Source organism: Schistocerca gregaria, chromosome 5 (assembly GCF_023897955.1).
Source record: "Schistocerca gregaria isolate iqSchGreg1 chromosome 5, iqSchGreg1.2, whole genome shotgun sequence".
Taxonomy (NCBI): Eukaryota; Metazoa; Arthropoda; class Insecta; order Orthoptera; family Acrididae; genus Schistocerca; species Schistocerca gregaria.
In genome coordinates, this window is record NC_064924.1 from 70,226,498 (window position 1) to 70,240,874 (window position 14,377).

The window sequence follows — 14,377 nt, forward strand, 5'->3', positions numbered from 1 at the left end:
GTTACCAACCGTTATTTACGTAACCGAAAAGCTTCAAGTTTTCTAGGAATAACGTTGTAAATAACCAAAGTGAAAATTATTCAGTTTGTTTGTCACCTGAAAATTGATAGGTATTTTCATTTCGGAAATATCGTAATAAATACTTGACGATTTGATTTCGTTAAGTTGCCTCGTGTTTTGCTACTAGTGGAGCAATTGCCCTTTGGCTCCATCTATGGACCAGGCGAAAATCTGGGGTCGAAGTCTGTGTGTGTGATGTGGAGTCTAAGTTCGGAGTAAAATGTTCGCATCTAACAGCAGGGGACTAGCATTGCAGGTAGCTTCCGTTTTAGTATACTTTCACACATTTAATACGATGCCCGACCATATATTGAAAAGGCTTGTCTGCCGTTTAACAGCTGTGTTTACCAGGTGATATAGTTACTACAGCCCTTCTACATTGTTCAACACCCCTCTTCGTTCTTGCTCTCAACGATTTTGCGCCTCCGGCATCTTTGTGGCTATTGGAGCGTACCGGTTATCAAACGGTCACTCGCACTTTGTCAAGTAAAAGCGCAGCCAAATATCACGAGGTACTTCTGTTGAAACGATTCCATACGCTACGCCGATGTGCCATTATATAATCCTACATTTATTTACATCGCCACAGACATTAATCCTGAAATTTGCTATTTCACTAGTAGAAAAAATTGCCCAATCGATATTTCCGTAAGGAATGCGAAATGCTGTTACTTGTATGTTCCCAAACAACTGTAGTACGGCACATTTTAAGTTATTTAGGCTACTTAAACAAATTTTTCACCCACTGTAGTGGTGGGTGTTGTTAAGACACTGGACTTGTTTTCGGAAAATATGGGATTAAAATCCTCCTCATAACCACCTGGAATAAGTGTCACCAAATCACTTCCCATAATTGTAGGACAGTGGTGGGCCATGGCTGCTTACCTACTCAACACTTGTCATTTTTGGTCATGAATGGCATATTAAACACTAGTCTTAAGAGTTCTTCATATTTCCAGTCATCTATTATAGCAGCAGACAGAAAAGTAATAGATACCAGACTGTGTAGGTCTACTGTAAAATATGCAAATATACGAATGAAGAGATGCAGGTCTCTATTATGATATGACTTTTTAACTAAGTGTCTGGTATTGACTCAGACAGCTGCATGTACTTGTATTAACAGAGCATAGCAACAGTAATCAAACTCCATATTCATTAAATTGTCTTGATATTCCAAAGAGGTAAGATAAATTTCCACATTTTCTGTTTAATACATTATTTTTATTAATATCATATGTTACATACAGTGCACCACTTCCACTTGAGTGTTGTTGGGTGCCCAACATCACAACTGATTAGTATCACGGAAGTCTGAAAGTGATACACATCCAGTTTCCGGAAAGTAACAGTTTGTTGCTTGGGGAGGAGAGAGGGATAGTTTGGGGATGGTTTAAAGGATGGGTAGGTCACTAAGACGATAGCGTAGGATAAAGGGAGAGCCATTTGCAGTGAGGATAGCTACAGATTTTACTATATAAAGTATGCAAGATCAATAATACACAACTTAAACAGAAACATGGTGGATACTGTAATCACCTTCTTGTCACTTCCATAGGGATTCTGTGCACAAAATCAGATTAATTACAGCATGCACAGAGGCATTTAAACAGTTGTTCTTACTGTGCTATGTATGTAAATGAAATGTGAAGGAGCCCTAATAACTGGTACATCTGAAAGTACCCAATGCCTTGTATTTCAGTGGATTGCAATGTATTGCTGTAGAAGTAGAAGTAAAAGGGTCTAACACACTTTTCTGGGGCACATTGAAATTAGGTGTATGTGTGTCGATGGCTAACCATCAAAGATCGTATGCTGTATCCATCGTAACTTGAAATGATAAATTGTTACACATTTCATTTGACACCTGATATGACTAATGTCACTAATAAGCATTGGTGTGTTAATCAAATGCCTTGTGAAAGTATACTTCCTCTGATTTGTGGCTTGCAGGATGCCTTCTGGGAAAAGTGTGTTCAGTTTTGCATGACTATTGCCTTTGGAATCCATGATGGTGTAATTTGTTCTGTTAGAGAGACCTTCTTATACATGAGCTCTTAAAATGTTCTAATGCTTTGTAACAAATGAATGTTTAGGGTAATGACCCTTAGTTTTGTGGATCTCTACTGTTGCCCTTATTGTCGAGGATGCGATGTTTTCTTTTTAAACAAATCTTCACAATGGGCCTGATTACTGTTATTATTGTCTTTTTTTGCAGCTTTCCTGTTGCATGCTGCTGCTAGCAGTTTAATAACCTCGGCCATTGCCATTTGGGTGATAGCATAATATAGCCACTGAGAATCACTAAGTTGTATAATCCTGGTCGTCACAAATATTTCACTGTTTTTTTGTGAATGTATCAAAATTTCTAATGTGGTGGTTAGGGTACAACTTATTAGCTTACCTTTAAAAAAAATTATTTATGAAGCTTAGGAAATGATGACTGAGCAATTAGATTGGCTGCTCATATCCAGCTGGTAATTTGCCACGTTCATTTCCCAACCATTCTTAATGCGAACTGTTACCAGCACACAATGGAAAATCCATGAACACTGATAAGTGCTCTTTTACGCCAATTTGTACAGGAAAACTGTAAAATGACACATATTGCGTCCTGACGGAATTGAAAGTTAACAATTTGTAACATATAGGGTATGCCCTATATTATATAGTTTTTCATGTTAAAATTTACTTGATAGTGTTACTTTCATTAAATATATATATTATACCAAATGAATTGCCTTTTAAAGGAAAGCAATGTGCGTAGACTAATGCTGAAATTTAATGCTTCTTTTTTGTGTCTTTATAAAAATGTTTAATACTGTAAGTTGTCTGCTTCAGAAGTGTAGACAGCAAGCACATGTATATTTCTATAGTAAGTGATGTTATACTGCAATTTGTTATTCCTTTCCTTGCTTGCAGCTTTCAAATCATCTGAAGAGGCTACAGAGCACTTTGGTGCTAGCTGAGCACAACAATGAAAAGTTGATACCAATAACACAGAATGCCATAAGTGCAGCAAAAAAGATTGGTGGAGATATTTCAGTTCTCGTAGCTGGAACAAAATGTGCCCCGGTTAGTATGTGAAATAGATTTTTTATGCAAATGAATAACATAATTTGGTTACATAGGTGTATACTTTGTGTTGCACATGTAGTGTAAGTTTTGCAGAGTCAATAATTTGTCAACAGACTGTGACGTCTACTTTTATTTAGAAGCAGTATCCGCCTGTTTAGCTGGGTGGTAACATGCTCGCCTGCCACGCAAGCGTGCCCGGATTATATTCCTGGTTGGGTTGGAGATTTTCTCCGCTCGGGGACTGCATGTTGTGGTGTTGTCATTATCATCCTTCCACCCTCATCACTGGCGCGCAAGTTGCCCAATGTGGCGTCGACTGAAATAAGACTGGCAGTTGGCTGTCGAACTCCCCCGGATGGGGCCTCCCTGCCAACAATGCCATACACTCGTTTCATTTCATTTAGAAGCAGTTAAAGTTGTAACTTGGATAAAATTAATTTTGAATAAAAGTACATAAGTAATCACTGCCACTATCATAAGTTACATCAGAATAAATTTAGGTAATTTAGCTACTTCCTTTTTATCATGTTAACTTAGAGGAACTTTAAAAATGTTTAGTGTTAAAACTGAGCAACGTGAACATTTTGGTGCCATGATCCTGTAAATGTCATTTTTGGCTCATGTGTTCTAAAGTTCCCCAAATTAAAGAATACGTATCACCCTCATGTCACAACTGTTTGTGAAAAATTATGTGAAAATACTGGAACATATGAAAAAAGTTTAAAATATCTTTCCCCAAATTTTTGACCAAAGCTGTTGATGCATAATTTTGAAATTCTGCACATTTTCATAGATTAGTGTAGCTGGAAAGGTGTGTTAAGTTTGTAACCTTGTAACTTTTTTACATACAAATATATTAGTCAACTTTGTGTTTGTGGAAAGATAAAAGAATCAGTTATGATACAAATTATTAAAATGCTGGGATTGTGCATACAGATCTGTAATGAGTCATTTCTAAAGATTTTTTTTGTAAATTTCAAGATTTTTTGTCACCAAAATCACAAGTTTCACCATCTTAATTTTGTGTCGCGTAATACTAGCCATCGTACTTATCAACATAAAAAAAATCACAATTGTGTTTGTGCCGGTTAGTGTTTTTAAACAGAAAGAACATAAATGAAACTATATTTGTTCTATTTTTACTCTTAGCTAATGTTAACAAATGATGTTAACAAATGATCTTCAATTCATATTAAATAGATCCATAACATTTTAAAAAGTGTTCATCCTCTTAAACAAGATATCAATGAAAAATACTGTCTGATTCTAAAGTATATATGTGACTGTGACTTGAGCTTGCACTAAGAGAGTGCAAAACTATTAAAATAGAATCATAGGGGAGCCACCAAACTTTGGCATAACGTGGCCATGAATAATCTGTGCTCATTGATTTTACCTTTGCCTTTCTTCTTCACTGATCTCCAAAATTTTTGCACGATGATGATGATGATGATGATGATGATGATGATGATGATGATGATGATGATGATGATGATGATGATATGCACATTATCTGCAACCTGCTGTCATTCAGTGGTTTGAAGAAATGATTACATCTGATCCCAGTAATGGTAGAACCAGTTTCATATTGTTTTTGTAACATATTTGTGAATTTTACCTCCTCTGTCACACTGTAAAATTTTGTATTTCCCTTGATGAATATAAACAGATTTTTGGACATGAAATGAAATTGTCATGTGGATTCTGTAAACTTGTTCTTGTGACTAAATGTTTGAGTCCCACCATCTCTTATGTGCATTTCTGCTATGAATAGAGGCAAAATTCCATTATGCTGTTGTCCCATGATGTTGCTTGTGATGGCACAAATTTGCAAGGTTGTTGAAGTTTTTATATTGTGCCTAACTGCTATAACATATGTAAATGACATGTTTGATGTGTGTTACTTGCTCCAGTATTCAGGTGAGTGCAGGTGCATGGGAATCTATGCAAGACAATGATGTAGCCCTGTGTTTTGTAGTACTTGACAGAACGATAAAGTACTGCATTGCAGTGTCCGAGACACTGCTTTAACAATAAACAGCCACATTAAATTGAGAATAAATTCAAAAACTCATATTATGGTTCTGCCTCAGCTGTAGAATATTTCAGAGCAAATGAAAATTTGTGTTGGTACAAATTTTTGAGTGTTCTACAGCTGATGTAGATCTGTATGGTTTTCTGTAAAATTCACTATAACACTGCATGAAGTATCAGGGAGTGTTTCCGTGCTTGATTTTAATTCACAATTTGGAGATTTCAGTATTTAATGACATTGTATAAAGTTTCTCATATTTAATTTTTTTCATCTTAAGATGAGGTACTAATGTTAGATTATTTTCATTGCATTCCATTAAGGTTGATCAGTTTTGGTCAATTGCTTGAAAAATAACATTTTCTTAATTTTGTAAGGATTCTAGCTTCAGTAAAAAAAAAAAAAAAAAATTGCTTTCATCACAGATTTGTAACTATTTACATGCATATTTCCATCATTTTAATAATTTTATATTAGAGTTGATTCTTTTATCTTTCTTTACAATGACACCAAGATTAACAAAACTGATTAACAAATAGGAAAGTTGTAGTGACTATTGTGGCTCTAGAAGCCAGTTTGTGCAAGTGACCAACATTTAAAAATGGCCCCTAAATATAGTTTTGATCAAAATAACATGGAAAATTATTTTAACTTTTTTTTCTTACACATACTTACATCAAATTCATATGAACATTTGCACTGTGAGGGTAATGGTCACTAGGTGATTACATGTGAAATAGGAATTTTGTTAACTGTACTAAGGACTTTTTTTTGTGGTTTAGTTTTTACTGCCTTTGTAATCTTCATTCCTTTACTACAGGGATTCCACTTAACACTTCAGTTATCAGATAACCTCTTTGGTATTGACAGTGAATTAAATATAATTGAAGGGATGTGATTATAATGTAAACTGCCCGGAAGATTAAAACTGCTTTGGTCCAAGACTCTCAGAACTTTTGGCTTTTGTTGATGAATGTGTCTGAACTATCCACTGATGATTCACGACTCACACTCGCAGCCTTAATGTCTGTGAAGTTTGGAAAGTGAGAGGTTCTGGCCGAAATAAAGCTGTGAAGGAGTCATGCCTGGATGTCCCAGATGGTAGAGCATTAGCCCACGAAAGGCAAAGATTTCAGGTTGGGGTCCCAGTCTCAGTCCAGTACACAGTTTTAATCTATCAGGAAGATTGAAATCGGTGTACACTCCATGGGAAAGTGAAAATTCATTCTGGATTCCATTGTAGTCAGTCAGGCACTCCACATATTATTTTCTGTAAATAAGTAAAGTGGCCATCAACCTGAATGTCAGTTTGAACACCACAGTGCTTTTCTAGGCATTGTGCTATTTTGAGACAATATACCACTGCCTTCCTATGATGTTTGAACCGTCATATCCAGCCCTTTATAAGTAGATCTACAGTTTAATGTGGATTTCGAAACCCGGCACAACTAGGCTTTCTTCACATGCAAATGGTTCCCAGTGGGGGAAAGAGTTGATAAATGACAGGTAAAAGTACTTACATTGACTGGGAGTTGAACCTGTGACCTCTGGATCTGTATTCAGACATTTTACCACTGAGCCACTGTCTTTTCTAGAGGGAAATGAAGAGTTGTGAATGTGTGTTATTTCATGGGTAGCTGTCACAAGACATGTACTAATCATGATGTCTCCAGAAAGATGTGATACTGATTTAACTGTTGACAAATATTGAAAAAAAGAGGGTGAATTACAAATTTGTTTTGATAGTATGAAACTATTTTAGTCCTTGTTACTTAACTGTCAGTGCTCTTTTTGACACTAAGCTTAGAGTGCAATATGAAATTGATATGAAGGCTAACACAAGACTTAAAAAGCAAATAAAGTTTGATGTGACGTTTTCTTAGATTAAGGAAATGTGTGGTTGTTGTTTTTCGGTCTGGGTTGCAGCTCTCCACACTAGTCTATACTGTAAAACTCTCTTCACCTCTGCATAATTACTGCAGCTTACATCCATTTGAATGTGCTCACTGTATTCAAGCCTTGCTTTCCCTCTACAATTTTTACATTCCTCCCTTCCATCCCCACACTTCCCTCCATAGCAAAATGACTCTTTCCTGATGTCTCCATGTATGTCCTATCACCCGATCCCTTCTTTTAGCCATAACATTCTCTTTTTCCTCATGCTGATTCATTGCCTTTTCATCAATCTCCCTTCTAATTTTAAGCATTCTTCTGTAGCAATATATCCCAAAAATCTTATATTCTCTTCTTGTCTGAACCTATCATAAATCTTCCTTTCTGTCCAAGGCTACATGTCAGACAAATACAACCAGAAAAATTTCCTAGCACTGAAATTTATATTTAGTATTAACAGGTTTCTCTTTTTCAAAAACACTTTTCTTTGCTATTGCCAGTTGGCATTTTATTTCACTCTGTGTTGGCCATCATCAATTTACTTTTGTTGATGCTCATTTTATCACCTCTTTTTCAGGACATTATCCTTTCCATTCAACTGATTATTCAAATACTTTGCCATCTAGACAGAATTAAAATGTTATCAGTAGGCCTTAAACTGACTATTTCTTCTCCTTGAACTTCGTCAACATTTCTTTTTGGTTTTCTTTACTATTTGCTCTGTGTACAGATTGAATAACACTGGAGATAGGCTACAGTCCTGTCTCTCGTTCTCTTATCAACCACTGCTTCCCGTTTGTCCTTAGACACGCATCTGTTTACTGGTTTCTGTAAACGTTGTAGTTAACCCTTTGGTCCCTGTATTTTATCTATGCCACCTTCAGGATTTCAAAGAGTAACAGTGTACAGTACATTAATTCTTTACAGGTTGCTGCACAGCTTTCAAAAGCATCAGGGGTGTCGAAGATTCTCCTTGCAGAAAATGATGCTTTTCTGGGATTCACCCCAGAAACTCTGACTCCACTTGTGTTGGCAACACAGAAGCAGTTCAACTTTTCACATATTGTAGCTGGTGCTAGTGCTTTTGGAAAGTCTGTCCTTCCTCGCATTGCAGCAAAGCTTAATGTGTCGCCTATTACAGATATCATTGATGTGAAGGCACCTGACACTTTCGTAAGGACAATTTATGCAGGTAAGATCATATATGATTTTGTATCTGTGTGTTAAGTTGTGGTTTTGTAACTTTACTTCTGTTCAATTTAAGCTATGTTGTTATTGTCTTCAGTCCTGAGACTGGTTTGATGCAGCTCTCCATGCTACTCTATCCTGCGCAAGCTGCTTCATCTCCCAGTACCTACTGCAACCTACATCCTTCTGAATCTGCTTAGTGTACTCATCTCTCGGTCTCCCTCTACGATTTTTACCCTCCACGCTGCCCTCCAATGCTAAATTTGTGATCCCTTGATGCCTCAAAACATGTCCTACCAACCGATCCCTTCTTCTAGTCAAGTTGTGCCACAAACTTCTCTTCTCCCCAATCCTATTCAACACCTCCTCATTAGTTACGTGATCTATCCACCTTATCTTCAGTATTCTTCTGTAGCACCACATTTCGAAAGCTTCTATTGTCTTCTTGTCCAAACTAGTTATCGTCCATGTTTCACTTCCATACATGGCTACACTCCAAACAAATACTTTCAGAAACGACTTCCTGATACATAAATCTATATTCGATGTTAACAAATTTCTCTTCTTCAGAAACGCTTTCCTTGCCATTGCCAGTCTACATTTTATATCCTCTCTACTTCGACCATCATCAGTTATTTTACTTCCTAAATAGCAAAACTCCTTTACTACTTTAAGTGTCTGATTTCCTAATCTAATTCCTTCAGCATCACCCGATTTAATTTGACTACATTCCATTATCCTCGTTTTGCTTTTGTTAATGTTCATCTTATATCCTCCTTTCAAGACACTGTCCATTCCGTTCAACTGCTCTTCCAAGTCCTTTGCCGTCTCTGACAGAATTACAATGTCATCGGCGAACCTCAAAGTTTTTACTTCGTCTCCATGAATTTTAATACCTACTCCAATTTTTTCTTTTGTTTCCTTTACTGCTTGCTCAATATACAGATTGAATAACATCGGGGAGAGGCTACAACCCTGTCTCACTCCTTTCCCAACCACTGCTTCCCTTTCATGCCCCTCGACTCTTATTACTGCCATCTGGTTTCTGTACAAATTATAAATAGCCTTTCGCTCCCTGTATTTCACCCCTGCCACCTTTAGAATTTGAAAAAGAGTATTCCAGTCAACATTGTCAAAAGCTTTCTCTAAGTCTACAAATGCTAGAAACGTAGGTTTGCCTTTTCTTAATCTTTCTTCTAAGATAAGTCGTAAGGTCAGTATTGCCTCACGTGTTCCAACATTTCGACGGAATCCAAACTGATCCTCCCCGAGGTCTGCATCTACCAGTTTTTCCATTCGTCTGTAAAGAATTCGCGTTAGTATTTTGCAGCCGTGGCTTATTAAACTGATAGTTCGGTAATTTTCACATCTGTCAGCACCTGCTTTCTTTGGGATTGGAATTATTATATTCTTCTTGAAGTCTGAGGGTATTTCGCCTGTCTCATACATCTTGCTCACCAGCTGGTAGAGTCTTGTCATGACTGGCTCTCCCAAGGCCGTCAGTAGTTCTAATGGAATGTTGTCTACTCCGGGGGCCTTGTTTCGACTCAGGTCTTTCAGTGCTCTGTCAAACTCTTCACGCAGTATCGTATCTCCCATTTCGTCTTCATCTACATCCTCTTCTATTTCCATAATATTGTCCTCAAGTACATCGCCCTTGTATAAGCCTTCTATATACTCCTTCCACCTTTCTGCCTTCCCTTCTTTGCTTAGAACTGGGCTGCCATCTGAGCTCTTGATATTCATACACGTGGTTCTCTTCTCTCCAAAGGTCTCTTTAATTTTCCTGTAGGCAGTATCTATCTTACCCCTAGTGAGATAAGCTTCTACATCCTTACATTTGTCCTCTAGCCATCCCTGTTTAGCCATTTTGCACTTCCTGTCGATCTCATTTTTGAGACGTTTGTATTCCTTTTTGCCTGCTTCATTTACTGCATTTTTATATTTTCTCCTTTCATCAATTAAATTCAATATTTCTTCTGTTACCCAAGGATTTCTAGCAGCCCTCGTCTTTGTACCTACTTTATCCTCTGTTGCCTTCACTACTACATCCCTCAGAGCTACCCATTCTTCTTCTACTGTATTTCTTTCCCCTATTCCTGTCAATTGTTCCCTTATGCTCTCTCTGAAACTCTGTACGACCTCTGGTTCTTTCAGTTTATCCAGGTCCCATCTCCTTAATTTCCCACATTTTTGCAGTTTCTTCAGTTTTAATCTACAGGTCATAACCAATAGATTGTGGTCAGAGTCCACATCTGCCCCTGGAAATGTCTTACAACTTAAAACCTGGTTCCTAAATCTCTGTCTTACCATTATATAATCTATCTGATACCTTTTAGTATCTCCAGGGTTCTTCCACGTATACAACCTTCTTTCATGATTCTTAAACCAAGTGTTAGCTATGATTAAGTTGTGCTCTGTGCAAAATTCTACTAGGCGGCTTCCTCTTTCATTTCTTAGCCCCAATCCATATTCACCTACTATGTTTCCTTCTCTCCCTTTTCCTACACTCGAATTCCAGTCACCCATTACTATTAAATTTTCGTCTCCCTTCACTATCTGAATAAATTCTTTTATTTCATCGTACATTTCTTCAATTTCTTCATCATCTGCAGAGCTAGTTGGCATATAAACTTGTACTACTGTAGTAGGTGTGGGCTTCGTATCTATCTTGGCCACAATAATGCGTTCACTATGCTGTTTGTAGTAGCTTACCCGCATTCCTATTTTCCTATTCATTATTAAACCTACTCCTGCATTACCCCTATTTGATTTTGTGTTTATAACCCTGTAGTCACCTGACCAGAAGTCTTGTTCCTCCTGCCACCGAACTTCACTAATTCCCACTATATCTAACTTTAACCTATCCATTTCCCTTTTTAAATTTTCTAACCTACCTGCCCGATTAAGGGATCTGACATTCCACGCTCCGATCCGTAGAACGCCAGTTTTCTTTCTCCTGATAACGACATCCTCCTGAGTAGTCCCCGCCCGGAGATCCGAATGGGGGACTATTTTACCTCCGGAATATTTTACCCAAGAGGATGCCATCATCATTTAATCATACAGTAAAGCTGCATGTCCTCGGGAAAAATTACGGCTGTAGTTTCCCCTTGCTTTCAGCCGTTCGCAGTACCAGCACAGCAAGGCCGTTTTGGTTAATGTTGCAAGGCCAGATCAGTCAATCATCCAGACTGTTGCCCCTGCAACTACTGAAAAGGCTGCTGCCCCTCTTCAGGAACCACACGTTTGTCTGGCCTCTCAACAGATACCCCTCCGTTGTGGTTGTACCTACGGTACGGCCATCTGTATCGCTGAGGCACGCAAGCCTCCCCACCAACGGCAAGGTCCATGGTTCATGGGGGGAGGCTATGGTACAGTGAAAAAGCTTACTTGTTATATTGCTGAAGTAACCGCACAATACACTGGTAGACAAACTTAGCTTTGTGAGCAAGGGTGTTTGATTGCTCTACTTTCTACCTGAGGTGACTGTCTGCTGCGTCTCAGAATTACTTGATGTGACTGGAGAAAATTTGGTTTTTTTGGTATCCAGCAAGCAGATCATTCAAAATTAATGTTTTGTCATTGTGTGGCAGAACTCACAGCTGAAACAATTAAGATAAAAAGCTGGCTTGGAGTACAGTTGAGCATCCCAGTTATATTTCTCATTGTGTGTAAGACTCAATCCTGAAAACATAATATAATAAGGTTTAGTGAATAGGTGGTGAGCTCATGAGATTGTATTTACATTATGTTAACAAGGCATTGGAAAATGTCTGTTTACTGATCTTAAACAAGCTCACACAGGAAATAACTGCAAATTATTGCGTGTATCGAAGGGGTGGGGGTGCAAGCATTGCAAATGTAATCTAATACTTTAGAAAACAACATAAGCTATTTTATATCACTATCTGACAGGCTATAAACTAAGCCGGCCGGCGTGGCAGAGCCGTTCTAGGCACTTCAGTCTGGAACCGCGCGACTGCTATGGTCGCAGGTTCGTATCCTGCCTCGGGCATGGATGTGTGTGATGTCCTTAGGTTAGTTAGGTTTAAGTAGTTCTAAGTTCTAGGGGACTGATGACCTCAGATGTTAAGTCCCATAGTGCTCAGAGCCATTTGATCCATTTGTTTTTGCTATAAACTAAAAGTATTTCAAAACAGATTCTGTCAAATTTGAATGAAGTTGAATCCAGATCAATTAAAAGAAATACCCTCACCAAATTTTCAAGCCAGGAGTGTGCTTTGGATATGTTGTGTGTATTTATTTGAGAATGAATCAAGTGTTATTCTGATGATTTGTTTGAACCTTGACATACTTGACCATTTTTTAAAACATGTCTCTAATTATCGCTGTAATTTTTTGTTTTAAGGAAATGCTATCCTCACATTGAAGTCAAAGGATCCTGTTAAAGTCGTCACAATTAGGGGGACGAATTTTGAACCAGCACCTCTGGAGGGTGGCAGTGCTTCTACTGAACAAGCTGCTGCAGGAGACTACAAAACTGACGTAGTACAGTTCGTTGGACAAGAATTAAGCAAGAGTGACAGGCCAGAACTCACTAGTGCCAAGGTGGTTGTAAGTGGCGGTAAGTGCAGATGTATATTTTTGCGTCTAATGCTGTAACTTACTCTGTTAGGTTTCGCTCTAGTTTTTAATTATGTATGATGATCCCATTACCATATTATCTATATGGGCTATGTAAGACATAAAAAATACATTTCTTAGGCCGAGGTATGAAGTCTGGAGACAACTTCAAGCTTCTGTATGATCTTGCTGACAAGCTCAATGCAGCAGTAGGCGCATCTCGAGCTGCTGTTGATGCAGGATTTGTTCCAAATGATCTACAAGTTGGTCAAACAGGAAAAATTGTAGCACCAGTGAGTATATTAATTGATTTATTGAATTTGTAAATCACAGTCTTGATCCCATTTTCCTAACAGAAAACATTAACTAAAATGTGTCAGAATTAAATGTTTGTTTATACTGGCAAACCATTAAAACATTGATCACTCTCTGCAATTTGGAACAGCTGCACCTCATAATGGCATGTATTATTTATGCCAGAACTTGACAAGACTGTTTCAATTTACAGAACAAGGGATGTGATTTCGGTCACTCATCAAGTTTGAATATATATTCCTGACTCATAGGGTCTACCATTGTTACAGCTGTGGATAAAATAAAATAAAAATAAAAAGTGGTAATTTGACTGCAATTAAAGTTAATTCAGTTGTCACAGAGTATCACCAATAGCCACCCATGCTTAGCAGTTTACACAGGGAGTTACAAGGAATGACAGCATTCTACCACTGCTCATTGCTTTGTGTAAAGCACAATATGACCTTGTTTTATAACTAAATTATTATTAAGTTGTACAAGTAAGCAATCTGTCCTGTTAAGTCACCCCATGTAGTCTTGTAATCAGTCAGTTATATTTTTCATTTGTTTAATTTTTGATCAATTTGTTTGTGTTTAAACTAAATCTAATTTTTAATTCCAGGAGCTGTACATAGCAGTGGGTATATCAGGTGCCATCCAGCATTTAGCAGGTATGAAGGATTCAAAAACAATCGTCGCTATAAATAAGGATCCGGAAGCTCCAATATTCCAAGTGGCTGATTATGGATTAGTTGCTGACCTCTTTAAAGTTGTACCTGAACTCACTTCTAAACTTTGAGTTTGTGTTTTTTTATATTTAAGTAAGTTTATTTTTATAATCTGAAGCCAAATCACAATATTTCACATTTTTATACGCCGTCATTGTTATTTCATAAACAATGTCTCTTAAGACATTGTGGTCCTAAGTATTTTTTTGTTATGAGGAAACAAATGTACCACAAAATTTAATAAATATATGCCATGCATTGCTGGCCCCGTTATCGGTGTTTCATTTTATCTAAGTTATGTGTCTATAATTACCAAAATATGGCCATAAGCTGATATATTTAGCAATATTTACAAATAAGCTTCTGCATTTTGTGATGTATTTTATGGTATGTAGTACAGCTTGTTCACTTTGCTTTCAAGTTTAGTGTATGCTAATTTGTGATGGGTGTGGGATAAAGTTTTAATAATAATTCTATAATGCTTTTACTTGCTGAACTTAAATTTAGTCTGCTGAAT

At 37.4% G+C, this 14,377-nt stretch overlaps 1 protein-coding gene across 1 annotated transcript; it reads left to right on the plus strand.

Annotated features, from left to right (window-relative positions):
- The first annotated feature begins 11 nt into the window (after positions 1 to 11).
- LOC126271847 (electron transfer flavoprotein subunit alpha, mitochondrial) lies at positions 12 to 14,133 on the plus strand. Its single transcript, XM_049974182.1, has 6 exons — positions 12 to 316; positions 2,983 to 3,135; positions 7,991 to 8,255; positions 12,624 to 12,839; positions 12,980 to 13,131; positions 13,755 to 14,133. The coding sequence occupies exons 1-6, from the start codon at positions 281 to 283 to the stop codon at positions 13,929 to 13,931; spliced, it is 999 nt and encodes a 332-aa protein (XP_049830139.1). The 5' UTR covers positions 12 to 280; the 3' UTR covers positions 13,932 to 14,133.
- Positions 14,134 to 14,377: the final 244 nt, after the last annotated feature.